The 16,042-nt window shown below is 34.5% G+C and overlaps 1 protein-coding gene across 4 annotated transcripts in view; it reads left to right on the top strand.

Moving 5' to 3' along the window:
- TCF4 (transcription factor 4) overlaps positions 1–16,042 on the top strand; it is a 440,264-nt gene that overhangs the window by 210,366 nt on the left and 213,856 nt on the right. For all 4 annotated transcript variants that reach the window (XM_027868757.1, XM_027868759.1, XM_027868758.1 and 1 more), the window contains one exon: positions 15,558–15,622. In XM_027868757.1, coding sequence (XP_027724558.1) covers positions 15,558–15,622 — 65 coding nt within the window. The remainder of the gene's footprint in view (positions 1–15,557; positions 15,623–16,042) is intronic.

Genomic DNA, 16,042 nt, shown 5'->3' with positions numbered 1-16,042 from the left:
TTTTAATATGCCCTATTTCATGTTGCTTTTCACTCGGCTTAAGTGAAGTTCCTTTCACATTCCCTACTGGTTGAATACACTTAACTAAAATTATTATTTTACTACATATGAAAGAGAACTTAAAAAGTGATCAGCTCTTTAAAATTAGAAATAGGATCAGATGATGTAATAGTAGTTATAGGTAATCTGTAGCATAGGAGAAGCTTATTGACTGTTTTCTCTAAGAATTCCTATTTCCAAAGAAAATGTATTTTCCTCCTATTGCATCGTAAAAACATTTTTATTTCCCAAAAGATCAAATAAAGATAAAAATAAATCCTACAGGCAGATGTTTGGAATGGTATCTTCATTGTAGATGTATTCAAACTTACAGAGCTATACATTAGAGAAGAGGAAGAAGAACATGAACATTTATATAGTGTCTACTATGTTGCAGACACTAAAAATGAACTGAATTCAGTTCATCAAGTTTATTAAACCCCTGTATGTGTTAAGTGTTGGGAATTCAAAGATGAAAAATGAAGAGTACCTGCCCTCAACAAACTTAAAGTTTAATTGGGAATGATATGTCATGTGCATAAATAAATAGGATACAAAACAAAATGGCTTGAGGGCAAAGGAGAGTAGTATATAAAGTCTTCTAAGAAAACCTGTGGATAGAGAGCTTTCAGGGAATGGAACAGGATGGGAATTGAGGAGGGGCTTCAGAGAAAAGTTAACGCCTTAATTTAGCCTTTGAAGTAAGAGATTCTCAAGAGATGGGGCCGTTGTTCACTTAGGCGTGCACCTGGGAGATGTCTTAAGCATGGATGCCTTAAGGTAGAGCATGAATTCAGGGAATTTTCCCAGAATGTAGAGTAAGATATAAAGGGGAGTAATTTGTGGAGAGCCTTAAAATGCAAACTAAGAAGTGTACGTTTTTCTGTATAAGTAAAACATATTAAACATTTTGGAATGTTTTTGAGTAGGTGAATTACATGATCAGACATGTATATCATGAAATAGAACATATGCCTATTTACTGTTTAATGGTATTGCTAATGCTAGCAGTATCCTTAGAATATGATATCAGGTGGAATCCCACGACAATAAGGACAACCTTATTACTGGAAATCATATTTATATGTCATGGTAGATATTCCCCCCCCCCCCAGGAGTTTGTTGATGTATTTATGGCAGATTTTCTATAGTTAACAAACCTGTGTAATAAGACCTTTCTCTGGTCTCCATCCTTTTTGTGTGTTTGTGTGTGTGAGGCAATCAGGGTTAAGTGACTTGCCCAGGATCACACAGCTAGTCACTGTCAAGTTTCTGAGGTCGGATTTGAACTCAGGTCCTGCTGACTCCAAGGCTAAAGCTCTATCCACTGTGCCACCTAGCTGACCCATTCTGGTCTCTATCCTTATAATAGTCATCCTATAATGAAGTGATTGATTTACTGATAATTTGTGTTAAATTTGTGATAAAGAAAATTGAGTCTTTTATACTGTTTTCTTATATCCAAAAAATAATTTCTGTTCAACTCATAGAATGTTTGTGTTACAAGGGATAATCCATATGGACTTCTTAAATTTTAGGGTAAACTTGTAGCCCAAATAGGTTACATGATTTGTTCAAGGTTACATGAGAAAACAGAAGTTCAGAAAGTAACTTGCCCAAGACCATAGATTTAATAAGTGGCAGAGGTAACATTTGAACCCAGCTCCCCTCCAGAGCCACTCATCTTTTCATGGCACTATGTTATCATGACCTAAATAAAAACGTAACAAAAGGGGTTCAAAATAACTTCATTTACTAGCTCACTATTGTTAACTTCATTTCATCTGTGAATACAGTGTCTTGGGAATGTGGAATACACATCCCCTATGTATATATTTCTTTCTATGAGTATATTTTTAAATGTTTTATTTATGCCTTTTATTTTTATATCAATTTTCCCAAATAAATTCTCCACCCCACCCTCCATGAATCTTTCCTTATAACAGAGAAAAATAGTTAAGTACAACCAAGCAGCACCCCAAACACATCTGAATACACACAATATTTCATAACTGTTGTGCTCCATCACTCCAAGGAACGTTGAGGGATCCATTACATAAATTTAATGAGAATATTATTTTAGCAAACTTTAGGATTATGTGAAATTCATTGTATGATATTTTGCCTGTAGTATTTACTGAATAAATAGGCTGTTGAAACTTGTTTATTAGAATTGGATTGATAATGAACAGATGTGGCATGATTACCTGTTACATATCTTATATTTATTTTCTTGAACTTTTTTAAGACCAATGTGCTTTAATTTCATAGGCTAACTGAAGTTTCATAGAAGGAAAGGATTTACAGATTGAGGGGATGTAAGCCTACCTACATGTTGCTTTTTTATTACTTGATGGCTTGTAAGCTTTATTAAGCTTCATGAAAGTGATTCCTTTTTGTTGTTTTTTTTTTAGCACTTGGGTTATAATATGTATTTCTTAATATTACTTAAAAAAGATGAGTTAACTACATAGATTCAAGTTTTGGCATGATCCTTTCATTTTTTGCATCTACTCCCTCTCTCATTCAGTTAGTGTCTTTTATTTTTTCATTATGTTCCTCTCATCATCGTCATCATCATCAGTTCTTATATCGATACTTCCATGCCTTCATATCTTGATACAGCTATGTTCACATTTTCTGTAGTTGTGAGTAGCTCTTTTTTAAACATTCCATTTTGGTACCATGAATCATTCATTGCTTTACTTTCACAGTTATCTGGCTCTCACTGCCATAATATCAAGAGCTCTTTCTCCATCACAGAAATGCTGTGGATGAACATAGCATCTCAGATGTAGAGCTGAAAGAAACTTCAGAGATCTTCTCTTCCAGCCCCTTCATTTTACAAACAAGTTCATAGAAACTTTATCATAAGAAGCTTTGACTTCTAAAATATCAGGGCCATTTGGAGCCAATGCTCCATTATCTACGTGTGGAATATGAGGTCTGAATTATCTAATGTATATTTTCACCTATGGAGTCATGTTTTAATGGGATTTTTGTTGTTGTTTAATTGTTTCAGTCATGTCCAACTCTCTGTGACCCCATTTTGGGGTTTTGTTGGCAAAAAAAAACTGGAGTGGTTTGCCATTTCCTCCTTTAGCTCATTCTACAGCTGAGAAAACTGAGGCAAATAGGGTTAAGTGACTTGCCCAAGGTCACCCAACTAGTGATTGTCTGAGTCTGGATTTGAGCTCTTGGATTTGAGTCTTCCTGATTCTGAGGCCCAGTGCTCTATCCACTGTGACACCCTTAATATTGATTTTTGAGAAGGAAAATTACAGTAATATTGTTTGTTGTAATCCAAAGCCAAATGATTTTGTGATTATGTGCTTTTTAAAATTATTATCTATTATCATCCATTCCTAATTCTGAAAATGACTCAGGTACTCCAGAGCAAATTGTGAGCTCCATAGACTCAGGGCAAGAAACTATCTTTTGCCTTTCTTTGTATTCCCAGCACTTAGCATGGTGCCTGGCATAAAGCAGGCCCTTAAAAACAGCTTACTGACCAATTCACTACTATATCAAATGTGATGTAAAGTGACTTAACAGAATAAAAGGATCACACAGCTAGCATTTGAACCTAGGTCACTGATGCCAAATACAAGATTCTTTCTAGTATACCACCTTCCTGACATGATCTGCCCAATCACAGACTCCCAGATTCTGTTTGAAAATAATAGCTAAGCCTAAAATTCCTGTTTGATTATGATCTTTCCAATTCCTTACATTATTGTAAACCCACCAATGGACTTTTGCATATTTTATGTATCCCACTACACCTTCTTCAAGGTGTTATGTTTGTTAGTATCAAAATTCCAGCATGCCATATATTTTTTTCTTGGTAATCTGATAAATTTATTTTTAATGGTAAAGTGTGATTTTATATATATATATATATATATATATATATGATTTCTGAGTTTCTTAAGATTCCTATATAAATCCCAGTTTTGTTAATGATGACAGTAATGCAGAAAATCCATATTCCTTTACTATAAGAGGTAAATCAATCAACAAACATTCATTATGATCCTACATACAAGGAACTGTTAGCCACTGGGGATATGAAACTATAATAAAACAAACTCTAGCCTTAAGGAGCTTAAATTCTACATTCTGTAGAATTATTTCTAGATATTATGTAGTTGTATAGTAATTAATAATAGAATAATTGATGAAATTAATGATCATGTAACAATTAATAATTAATATATAATCTCTAATTATATTCTATAGAAAGCAAGGAATTTTAATTATTCTAGACCTAGAGCCTCAAAGTGCTCATTTTACAGATGAGCAACCTTTGGCCCAATAAAATGAAATTATTTGTCTGAGATCCCATAGCTAATGGGCAGCAGAGCAAGGCTTCAAGCCCAAGAATGGTTCTCTTTCCATTATACGAAAAAGTTTGTGGATTGCTATTATTACATCAAGTCAAAAGTATAGTGCATTCTTCAGAAAGATCCAAGTACACACTAAGTTTCTCTTGATCATCATATTGAAATCCATGGAATCCATTTGGGAGAGGGAAAAACACACTAGAGTTAAGTGATATTCACTCCTTCTTAAAAACAGTGGCTAGGAAAACTTTGGAAGTTTAGCGTGAAAATGTACAGATTGTCTATTTTTCTATCTGAAAGTAAAGGAAACTCACCCAGTAAGAAAAACAGAAATTCTGAATAACTTCTCAGCCTTGCATTTCTGGAATGCTATTACTTATTGGCAAAATCTATTTGGTAAACTGAGATTGGTTTCATTAGATTAAATTATTCTCATTTATAGGGATGAACAAATTTATAGGTCTATCACAGTTTGGGAAAGTGATTTTTTTAACCCATCAAAATGTAATTGTTTTCATGGTTATTGGATAGATATAATTGTTTATGTTTAAGAAGTTAGTTGAATTATATGGATTTGGAAAAAAAAAGAATAAAGGGACAAAGGGTAGGAAAAGACATTATACAAATATACATAAATTTTGCAATCACTTAAAAATGACCAGTCTTAGGGGCAGCTAGGTGGCACAGTGAATAGAGCACCGGGTCTGAAGTCAGGAGGGCCTGAGTTCAAATCCAGCCTCAGACCAAACACTTGACACTTACTAGCTGTGTGACCCTGGGCAAGTCACTTAACCCCAATTGCATAAAAATAAATAAATAAATAAAAATGACCAGTCTTCTCATTTTAAATGAAAGTGCTCTGAGGTACTATACCTCATATGTGCTAAATCACACAAAAATAATTTTAGTAGTAACAATAACTTATACAATGCTGATGGAGTTGTAAATTGTTGGGATCTTTTAGAGCAAGCTGATGTCACATTGTACATTATAAAAATAATTATGTAGTTTCCCTAATAATTGACTTATTAGTAATGTACCTAAGACATCAAAAAGGAAAAAAAAACCCTGTTTAATGATATGTATAGTATAATTCTTTATAGTTATGGAAAAGTGGAAATAACATTAATTACTTGGGTAATGACTAAAAAGTATAATGTTTTAATTGAGTGGCCAATATCATAACCATGTAAAATTTTATGAAGTAATGCAAAGTAAAAAGGACAGTCTTATCCATATACACTGTGACACTATTTACATAAAAATAAAAAGTATGCATAATTCAAAGGGTAAATTAACAAATCCCTAGGACTAGTGATAGGAAGATGAGTCTATAAGTTGGTATAGATATTTTTTGCAGGGCATTATTTTGTTAAAGGTTGTTTTTTAAAGTTTAAATTGTTTTATTTGTGAATAGATGTTTTGAAAATGAATTAAATGGGTTAATTTTAATTATATTCTGTTCTCAGGATCATTTATATGTATCTCAACATATTACCTTCTTACAAAGGAAGGGAATATCATGTAATTTGTAATTTTCCTTCCCTGTATGTATTACCATTGCTCATATTTCTAAATATTTCTACAAAATGTTTGATGTGTGTGTGTGTGTGTGTGTGTGTGTGTGTGTGTGTGTGAGAGAGAGAGAGAGAGAGAGAGAGAGAGAGAGAGAGAGAGAGAGAGAGAGACAGAATGTGTAGAGAAAGAGAAAGGCGGAGAGGGAGAGGCAAAGGGAGAGAGGGAAGGAGAGGAGAAAGTGTGTTTTCATTTAGAGCTAATATAGTTTCCATAATTTTTAAAGGTTCATTTTCAAAATTACTTACTTAATTTCCATGCAAAAACCTTAATTTTTAAATGGAAATAAACCTTTTAAATGAATGAATTTTTAATTTAGGGGGATCCAACTAGTGGCAACCCACCTTGTTTGCATAAGATCAGAATGAATGTAAGCTCTTTCTTAAAAAAATACCATTACTAACATATGGGCAGATAATGTCAATTTGAAAAATTCCCAGCAGCAGTAAATTAAGCAATTTAGGATTTATATTTACCCTTTTAGGTCTAGAAGGAATATATTAAATTGCTGCTGCACTGTCCCAAGTACCAATGCTACAATTAGGATGGGGTGATTGGGAATTTGCCTTTAAATTTAGAGGGCTTTAAGAACCCTTATATTTTTTCAGCAGCGTAGAAAGACTTCTGCTTAACACCCAGTTAGCAAGAACAGCTCGTTAAAATAGGTAAATATAAGGAGTCAAAGTGTGGTGACTCTCTCTACTTTTCCCAGGTATAGTTTATGGTTTCTGTGCCATGCATGGAATTCCTAGTTACAGTTCTACCAAGTAGTAGGTACTTTAAAGGGCTATTTGACACATATCCTGAAATAGGTAAATCATTCCTAGGATCATGTTTATTAGAACTATAGAATCTATACTTTGGAAGAACCCTTAGAATTCCTTTTCCCAGTACATAGATCCCCCTCCAACATTTCCAGCAAGTCTCTGCTTGAATACCTTGAATGACAGGGAGTTTACATGGCAGTAGATTTTATCTTCAGACATCTAATTGTTAGGAAGTTCTTTCTTCATGCAGCTAAAATTTGTTTCTGTATTACCTCCACCTAAAGATCTTAGAGTTCTCTTTTGTGGAGCCTTGCAAAATATGTCAGTCCTTCCATATGACAGTCCTTCAAATATTTGATGATAGAAATCATGTCCCCCTTAAGTCTCTCTTCCTTCAAGCTAAACATTCCCATCTCCTTTTACAGTTCCCTCATATGAAATGAGTTTATGCCCCTCACAATCCTTGTCACTCTACTCTGAATAGGCTACAGTTATTTTAAATGAAATACTTTTCTGCATCTGGATGAGAACTATACAACGTGCTTTCGTTTGATAGTATTTTCACTTTCCTTGTACGTGACTCCTAAATGTGAAGTATTTTTCTGTTGGAAAGCGCTTGTAAAAAATGCTAAAAATCTCTGAAAGGGCAACATTTTTGGTTCATTTTTGAATAGACCAGTCCTGTTGAACCAATTAACAAGCATTCATCATATCCTCAAAGAATATTCATATGAATCCTACTACTTACCACCCTTAATCATTTCCTCCCATGAGGATAAAGTAGCATAGAGTGGTCATATAGATAGAACACTGGGCTTGGAATCAGAGGATCAAAGTTTGAATCTTATATGAGACCTCAGGCAAATCACTTCATCCCTCTGACCTTCAGTTTCTTCATCCATAAAATGAAGATGCTGGACTAGCATCCAGACTAGTGAGAGTAAACTAGACTGGTGATCTTTGAGATCCCTTCTACCTCTAAATCTCTGATCAGGTGATTCCCCACATAGGTTGCTAAACTTTCATCTATGTAAGAAACACAAGTGAGCTTGTTTCTGATTTGCAATGTTGAATGTACTTAGGATATATTTTAAAATTTACTAGGTTTACTGCAATTCAAAGGAAAATGGAGTGTCGATTGCAAACCTCAGCCCTGGATGCTTGTTTGGTTGATTGTGGTATACCATTTACTTTAGATTATCATGCCATGTGCTTATTTTAATTCATCCTAGAGAAGTGGTTTGGTTGTGTCTTTAAATATTGTAGCCTATCTGGGATAGAAAGACTGCCCACTGTTTGGAGACAACTCAGCACTTAGACACATCGTGGAGGGTCAGTGATAAAATTCAAACTCAGCTTTTAATTTTGCATTATTATTAGTGCATTAGTCTCCTCTTAAGACTTCTATAACAATAACTTTTTGGGAATTTCCCAACATACGGATTCAGCCTTTCCCTGGAAAGGGAAAGTTCTCACAGTTCTCATTTCCCTTTACCACAGCTTAGGTAACTGGAGTCAACAAATTGTTTTGTTTTTTTTTTTCCTAAATCCAGGTTGGGAAAATAACAAACGAAAGCAAAGGAAAGAATGGCTAATTCCCTAGTTTTTGGAGGCATCATGGAAAGAGAGCTTGAAGTGAAGTCAGAGGACCTGGGTTTAGATCCCAGTTATTCCACTTTTTATCTGTGTGACCTTGGGCAAGTCCCTTTAACTTTAATAGTCTCGTTTTCCATATCTGTAAGAAAAGGAGGTAGGGTTACATATCGAGGGTGCCTTCAAACTCTAAATCTCTGGTCCTGTTATTAAATTGGATTCTGAAATAACAAGCACTTATTAATCACTGACTGTAACTAAAGGCACTGTAACTTAATACTGGGATACAAAAACTAGCTAAATTAAATAAAATTAACTAAAGTCTCTTCCCTCAAAGAGCTTACATCTTCCTAAAGTTCTTAACTTAATGTTACTTTTAAATTAGGATTTTTCTTCCACTGCCCTTGCATGCTGTCATGTCACATGAGAACAACAGGGAACCAAAGCCCTGACGTCACCTGTAGAGATCTCTGAAGCACCAAGAAAGAACACTTCCTATTACTCCCCTCCCCAGTCTCAACACTCCAGCTCATAGCTAAGGAGAGACAAAGGCAAATGTGGTGTTGTATAAAGTGTGCTGAATTTTTAATCAGAAGAACCAGGTTCAAATTCTTGGCCACATGTGAAATTTTGAGTGACTCACTTAACTTGTCTTGAGCTCAGTTTTTTCGTCTGTGAAATGAAAAATACAGATTAAATGTCCTCTAAAGATACTTTCATTTCAAAGTCAGTGGCACCCAGTCAGCTAGCCAGAATTTTTTGGAAAAAAAAACAATTATTTTAATTAGAAATTCAAGCCAATATTGCCACATCAAGTACCAATAAGTCTAATACTAAGTCTTTGATGACTTTAGACCAGTAGAATGGTGTAACAGTCTATTTGGAGAAAAATGAAGTGTATACACATTAATAGAAGTGAAACAGTCTACCATGTAGATAGTATAAATTGACATTACTTATTAAGACATTCCCTGCATAAATTTTTTATCTCAGTGATGGAGTAGCTAGTTCACCCCATAGAACAACTAATTTTTCCCCTATATTCATTCTCACTGCAGTTTCCATGGAAGTTAGTATTCTTCACTTGGAATCTAACTAATTACAGTTTTCTGCTTTATAATTAGTTGCCATGATTTAACCTGGAAATGGTTGCACTTTAGTGTATGTGAGATGACACAGATTCTGTGTTTATCATTTATAAGGTTATAGAGCACCTAGAGACCTTTTAGGAAGTAAAACACCATGTAAATGTAAATTGTAACTACCTATAAGACACTTTCATTAATTTCATATCAAATTCATGGGTCTTTTGAGCCTTGGGATGTTGAGTCCCTTCAAAGTTGGACTACTAGTTTATTTATTGATTTTTCCAGACTAACAAAAGCTTAGCACTTGAGTTTGAATAGTATGCTTGAAACAGAACCATTTCTGTAAAGAGGTATGAATTCAAAATTGCTAAAAATCATTGTTACTATTCTTTTATGTGGTATTGTAGAAATTCAAAATCACACATTTTAAATTTAGTTTCTTAGAATTTTAACAAGAACTTGAATCAGGAACATTTAAGATAAGTTTTCGAGTCTGATGCCCTTTCTACAATTCTCAGATGGAAAATTAACAGTGAGCATTGGGAAAGTCTAGTTCATTGTTGTCCAACATCAGATAGATAATTTTACATAATGCTACTTAACCAGGTGAAGTATTTTCTCACAGGTGGCTGCACTTCTTTAGTGGGTGAAATGACTACTGATTTTCTAAATACTTTAAAATGGAACCTAGGAATAAAAGGCACCAAGGCAAAGCATATCATTAACCTATAGTGTATGGTAACAATAGTAACAATGACTGTCACAACTGATACTTATATGATATGTAAAGTTTACAAAGCACTTTTTTCACAACTTGGTTTCTTCAATAATATAAGTGTTACTACCCCCATTTTTCAGATAAGAAAACTGAGACTCTGTGAAGCTGTGACTTGACAGAGCTGTAACTTAATCTAGATTTCCTGGCTATAATACCATTGCTTTTTCTCTGATCAGTTATTGTGATGTGCTTGTTGCATATTTCTAGAAGTGAGGCTGTTGCTAAGCTTATTCCATCTAAGTTGTACCTGTGTATCTAGAACATTTCTTTTTCTCTGAAATCATTTGTGCTTGCTATCTCTCCCAAAGTGATGCTCCTGAGATGAAAAAGTTTTCTTTGAGTGGACCAACTAGATTACTCATAGATCACACTTTTATACCCATCCAACCCCTCTATAGGTTTTCTTGCCATAGGAATACCATGAAAATGTATAAGGAATAGGTGAAAATAGTACAAAATTATGCATAAATATTGAAAAAATACTTGATTTATTATAAACATTAAACTCAGTTGATTTACACCATTTTTCCTAATTTAAGAAAAATACATCTTTTCTTTCCATTCTTGGAAGAAAACAAGAAAAATAGTAACTGCACAGCTAGGGAGAAAATTTTTGTTTTGGAAGTATCTTATATTTTCTACTTAATTGTATTAATTTTTCAAAGGGCACTATTAAGAAGCAAGGGACCTTTTTATTGATTGTCGATTGGTGTCCCTTTTTATAGTGAAATAAAAATAAAAAAGTATATTTTGGATTTTAGCTGATCCCTTGAGTTTTATTTAAATAAACTATATGGGGGTTCTGTGGATAACATTCACACCATAGCTACTGGATATGTTCTAGAGGAGTTTCATGTAGATCTCTTTTGTCTCTTGATGGATTTATTGATGTAAGTTAAAGCTGCTCTCTTAAAATATTTTTATTGTTAAAATTGTCAAATCATGACATGTTTTTATATGTGTCCCTTTTGTGGAAAAGGTTGTTTAAGCAATATGTTGATGTCATTTATGAAATTTGCTCTATAGCTTTCACTCAGCCTTCGATCTGAAAAGCTACATGAGATTCTATCATTTGTTTCCCATGTACCATTATAGCAGGAAATGGCAACTAGCAGCAATTTTAAACATTTGGTACTCTTGGTATGAAAATGAATCAAATATCTGACAAGATTTGTTCCCGGTATGTATTTCATACCATTTTTTGGCATATAACAAATATTACTAACGGGTACTTTTAGTTTTGAAAATATGGACAACAGTACGCCATGCAGTAAAAGACTTGAGCGATTAATGCTACCCTTATGCCTCTTTTGAGTAGTTTTAGCCATGGGGCTTGGCACTGCCACCATTGTCTTTGTGCCAAAAAATATCCGCAGCGGCTGTCGCATTCTAGTACTGGAGGGTTGTCTCGAAAATTCCGCAGTGAATGCGTCGGGTTGGTACATCACTGTCTACTATCTTTTTCAAACACTAGAAAATAGAATCCTCTGCTATTGCAAACCTCATTTTAGGGGTAGGGTGGGGGAGGAAAGAGTCTGACCACTCCAGACCATTCAATGCAAGTGACTAAAATCCGTGTCTAACATATACAGTAAATGTAGAAATTAGGAGCTTTTGTGTTAGTGAGCACAAATAGTTACTTAAAGAGCCTATTCTAGCATATTATCAGCAGTCTTGAAAATTTTATTATCTGAAACAAATGTTCCAGTGAATTTTAAGCAGAAAATCGACATCAAGACCATAGCTAATTTTTAATGGAGAATTTATACAAAAGATTTTTTTTCCTGGAAAATGAAGTGTCATTTAAAAATATTTGCTTATTTCATCATCAGAAATGATGGTGAAAATAGATATATATACTTGAGATGGTCCCTGGGCTTTTTCCATAAGCACTGATTATTTTGCTCCCAAACAAGGGTTTTCATTCTGAAGGCAGATTTATAGTTGAATTTGGGAACAAAAAAGATGTAATAAAGTTAAAGGCTTACACTATCAGAATGAAATGTGTTCACTCATGATCTCCAGAGTTATCTGTTTGATGGTAAAAGTGGATGCTACAGATGAAATCTTTACAAGGAGCATAATCCTTTAAAAAAAAAAAGTCAATCTCCCAATCTCCTGCTGGCTGCTCTGCCTCTTTGGTACCTCACAGACTTCGACAGAGTCCTGGACGAGTGCCCATTGATGTCATGGAAACACTCAAATTACTGAGAATGATTCATGTCTATGCTGTTCTCTTATCCTCCCCCACACAAACAGGAGTAGATTTTTAACCCTGACAACTTGTAATTTGCAATGGGTTTATTTTTGTATCTAGATAAATATTTTTTAACATCGGAAATTAAGATGAGGCAGCCTGTATCTGATATGATAGTAAAGAACATTAGTACTATGCAGCCAAGATTACATTACTTTTAAGGTTATGTGTTCCATGATTCTCTCTCTCTTTCTTTCTCTCTCTCTCTCTCTCTCTCTCTCTCTCTCTCTCTCTCTCTCTCAAAAAAAAAAAAAATCCTAAAACACAGAATAGGATTTTACAACATAATTCCAGAAACACTCAAGTTATTTGTGTATCTTATCTTTTGATACTGGTGTTTGATATTTGAGCATAAGATTTGACAATGACATTTCACATTCAGCAGCTCAGTCTTGCCCATGGAATAGCAAGATAGATCTTCTGCCTTCTTCAAATTGTGTTTAGAAGTCATTTTTAAAATAATAGGGGTGAGGTGAAGAGGAAGAAATTAGGCATGACTTCCTGGAAAGTAAAAACAAATTTCATCTTGAAAATTATATTCTGATCTCAGTAAAAAAAATGTATTCTGTATATGTATGTATTTTTACTGTTAAACTAGAATAGCATTTTCAGATCAAAGAGCTAAAGAAGAATATGCCACACCCTCACAATGATACCTGATTTTAGCCCATTTTCTTCAATAAGTGGTTTGATTTGTTTAAATAGGAATGCAACTAATATTTGTAATCATTTTACTATTTCTATTGAATTCTGTGGCTTAGTCCTCTTCCTCAAACCTCTAGCAATTTTCAGACTAAGAGGTGGAAGAGGGTGATTTAAAAATTATGTATTGACTTCCTCAGTGGATATGTCCATTTTATGGCTGTTCTTCACTGCTTCCAAGAGTCTTTTTTTTTTCATTATTGTTAGTGTTCTTTCTATAGACACAGGTCAGGGACCTTTCTGTCCCTTGGTAGAAGGTCTTCATAAATTCCTTTGACTACAGAAAGAAAAAAGAAAAGATATTGTTCAGTAGCAAACTTTCTGCTCGTGAACCTTTGTCAACTTGGTTCTTGAATCATAGAAGCATAGCCAGGAAGAGGATCCAGGAAGCTTTTCTACCATGTTAGCATTTGCCCAAGCCTAAGCTCTACTTTCATAAATGCTGAGAGTCCATGGTCACCTCTGTACCATGATGAGGTGCTTGGAATGAGCTTTAGCAGATATGAAATTTTAGGTCTATGTTTTTCTTCAAACAAAAATGAGATATACCAAGAATGAATTAACTTTGGTAACACTTTCATCATGCAAGTACTAGGCTTTTTGAAGAATGATTCTTCATGTGTGGCAATGATGCAATGAGTACAATGAGGAGCAGCTAGGCCTTCACTCAGTGTTTATTGACAGTAATGAGGTGGGTAATTCAAATACATGCTGCCTGTTTTCTCAGTTGTCTTAGATGGGCCTTGAGGTAGTAAGCATTTTTAGGATTGTATATATCTGTTGACTGTTCTAGCTAGCATTGGTTTTTTCACAGAGACAATATTGAAATATTCAAATAGAGCTGTGGGCTCATAGCTGTGGGTGTTCCTTACAGTGATGCACGTTGCAATTCATCCTGGCCTGCCAATCCTTAGCAACTCTTGTGCACATCTTTCAAGTTAGAATGTAAGCTTGCCTTTTAGATGTAAACTCTTGGAGTAAGAATTGTTTCATTCTTAGTATATTTGTATTCCCAGTGCCTAGGGGAGTGCCTCATTTATAACAGGTGCTTAATAAATGCTTGTTGATTGAAATTCTCCCTAGCAAGTCTATTTGATACACCAGGAGCCTGTTTTTGTTTCTGTTCATATTAAGAAGATACAGGGGAAAGCAGATAAGCTATCCACTAGTTATTCCTTACTCCTGCCATGTGACTTAGTCAGTCATCCTTTTTTAATTGTACATTTCTTTGTACCCTTTACTCTGATTCAAACTCACTGAACACATCCTTATTGCTCTCTGATACAAGGAAGAATAAAATCCTTGCTAGTTAACATTGTTTAAAGCCTAATAGTTTCAAGGGAAGAGGTGTAGAAATGCATCACCTAGTTCTGTTAGTGTTCTCAGTATCTTGATACTATCTCCTCCTACTAGACAGCTAGATCTTACGTATTTACCTGTATCTAAAAATTTTCCACCACAAGACTTTGTGTAATATTGGTTGATATCTACTCTCAATTCTTATTTAATTTGGCTCTTTAATCTTACCTGATTTATGATTAAGGCTAAAAATATTTTTAAAAGAAACAAAAGAGAAAATTGTCTTTTACTCTTATATATGGCCAGAATGTATCCCAGCCACTTTTCAGCATTTGATTACTTAAAGAAAAACAAAACAGTCTTCAGAAACAAATTAGGTAGTTGGTGCTGGTACATGATGTTGGTTTTCAGTGAGCCCCTGCTTAGCTCCTAGGACTATTGGTGGAATTGGAACCTTAATTCTGAATGGGCAAATGTCCAACCAAATCTCTTTCTCTCTCTCTCCTGTCTCTCTCTCTCCTCTCTTTCTCTCCCCCTCTCTCCCTCTCTCTGTCTCCAATTCCATCATCATGTTGATCATGAGGGAATTTACTCCTGGGAAAGAGGTTCAAAAAAAAAAAAAACCCACCAGAATTCTGAATAGTTTCTTTCTAAATTCACCATCTGGAGAGCCTGTGATTGATTAGCTTTGGCCTCACCATTAAGTGTCAATATAATCAATGGGAATTACTATGCTAGGGTCATTACATAGATAGTTTGCCTGCTGTGTAAATAAAAATGAAATTGTTTAAAATTTGAGGGAGAGAATGAAAGTGAAAATAAGGAATGTCAATTTGTTTGTTAGAGAAATTGGAGGCCATTGAAATGACAGTTTTTGGAAGTGTGGAGCAGTTTGGCTAAGAATAGGAATGAAGGATATTTTTTTCCAGTTTATCATAGCCAGAGTGAAGAAGTGTTAATCCCTTTCTCTTGCTTGCATACATTGCCGTTAGTGCCTACTTTACATATGTAAACATCGGAAGAGAAAAGTAGATATCTGTTACCTGGAGGAGATTTTTTGAAAGAGGAAAACAAAAATTTACACACCTTTTTTTTTCAAATTTCTGTTGACAGGTAAAACAGAAAGGGGTTCATACTCGTCTTATGGGAGAGAATCAAACTTACAGGGTTGCCACCAGGTAAGTGATAATCTATGCAGTGGAAGAGGTTGTGATAAATAGCCTGGTAAATTAGTTTGTTTTGTAAAGTAGATTATGCATTTTAGATTTTGACACAGCTATTCATTGCATGTTTGCCGGTGACTATTTCTTTTAAAATACTAAGTAAGGAATCACGTTCTATTCTCAATCTATAACCTCAGCTTTTGTCCTACCTTCTCACACTCAGTCACTGGTTTGAATTTGTATTTAGAGCCACCTTTCAGTGTTTCAGTGATGATGTTTGTAAACTATTAATGCTTTTTTTATAAGGGTTCCATCGGAACAATTTCTTCATAATTCGGCAACTTCTAGAATGATGAAACTCCCAACACCATGGAGCATGTGTCAGACCCTGGTTTTGGTGGCTATTGCCATAAATTATAGTTTTCGTAGAGACTG

Source organism: Vombatus ursinus, unplaced genomic scaffold (assembly GCF_900497805.2).
Source record: "Vombatus ursinus unplaced genomic scaffold, bare-nosed wombat genome assembly UNPS02014791.1, whole genome shotgun sequence".
NCBI classification, from domain to species: Eukaryota; Metazoa; Chordata; class Mammalia; order Diprotodontia; family Vombatidae; genus Vombatus; species Vombatus ursinus.
Note: the sequence above shows the minus strand (reverse complement) of the source record. Positions and strands in the feature narration are given on the sequence as shown.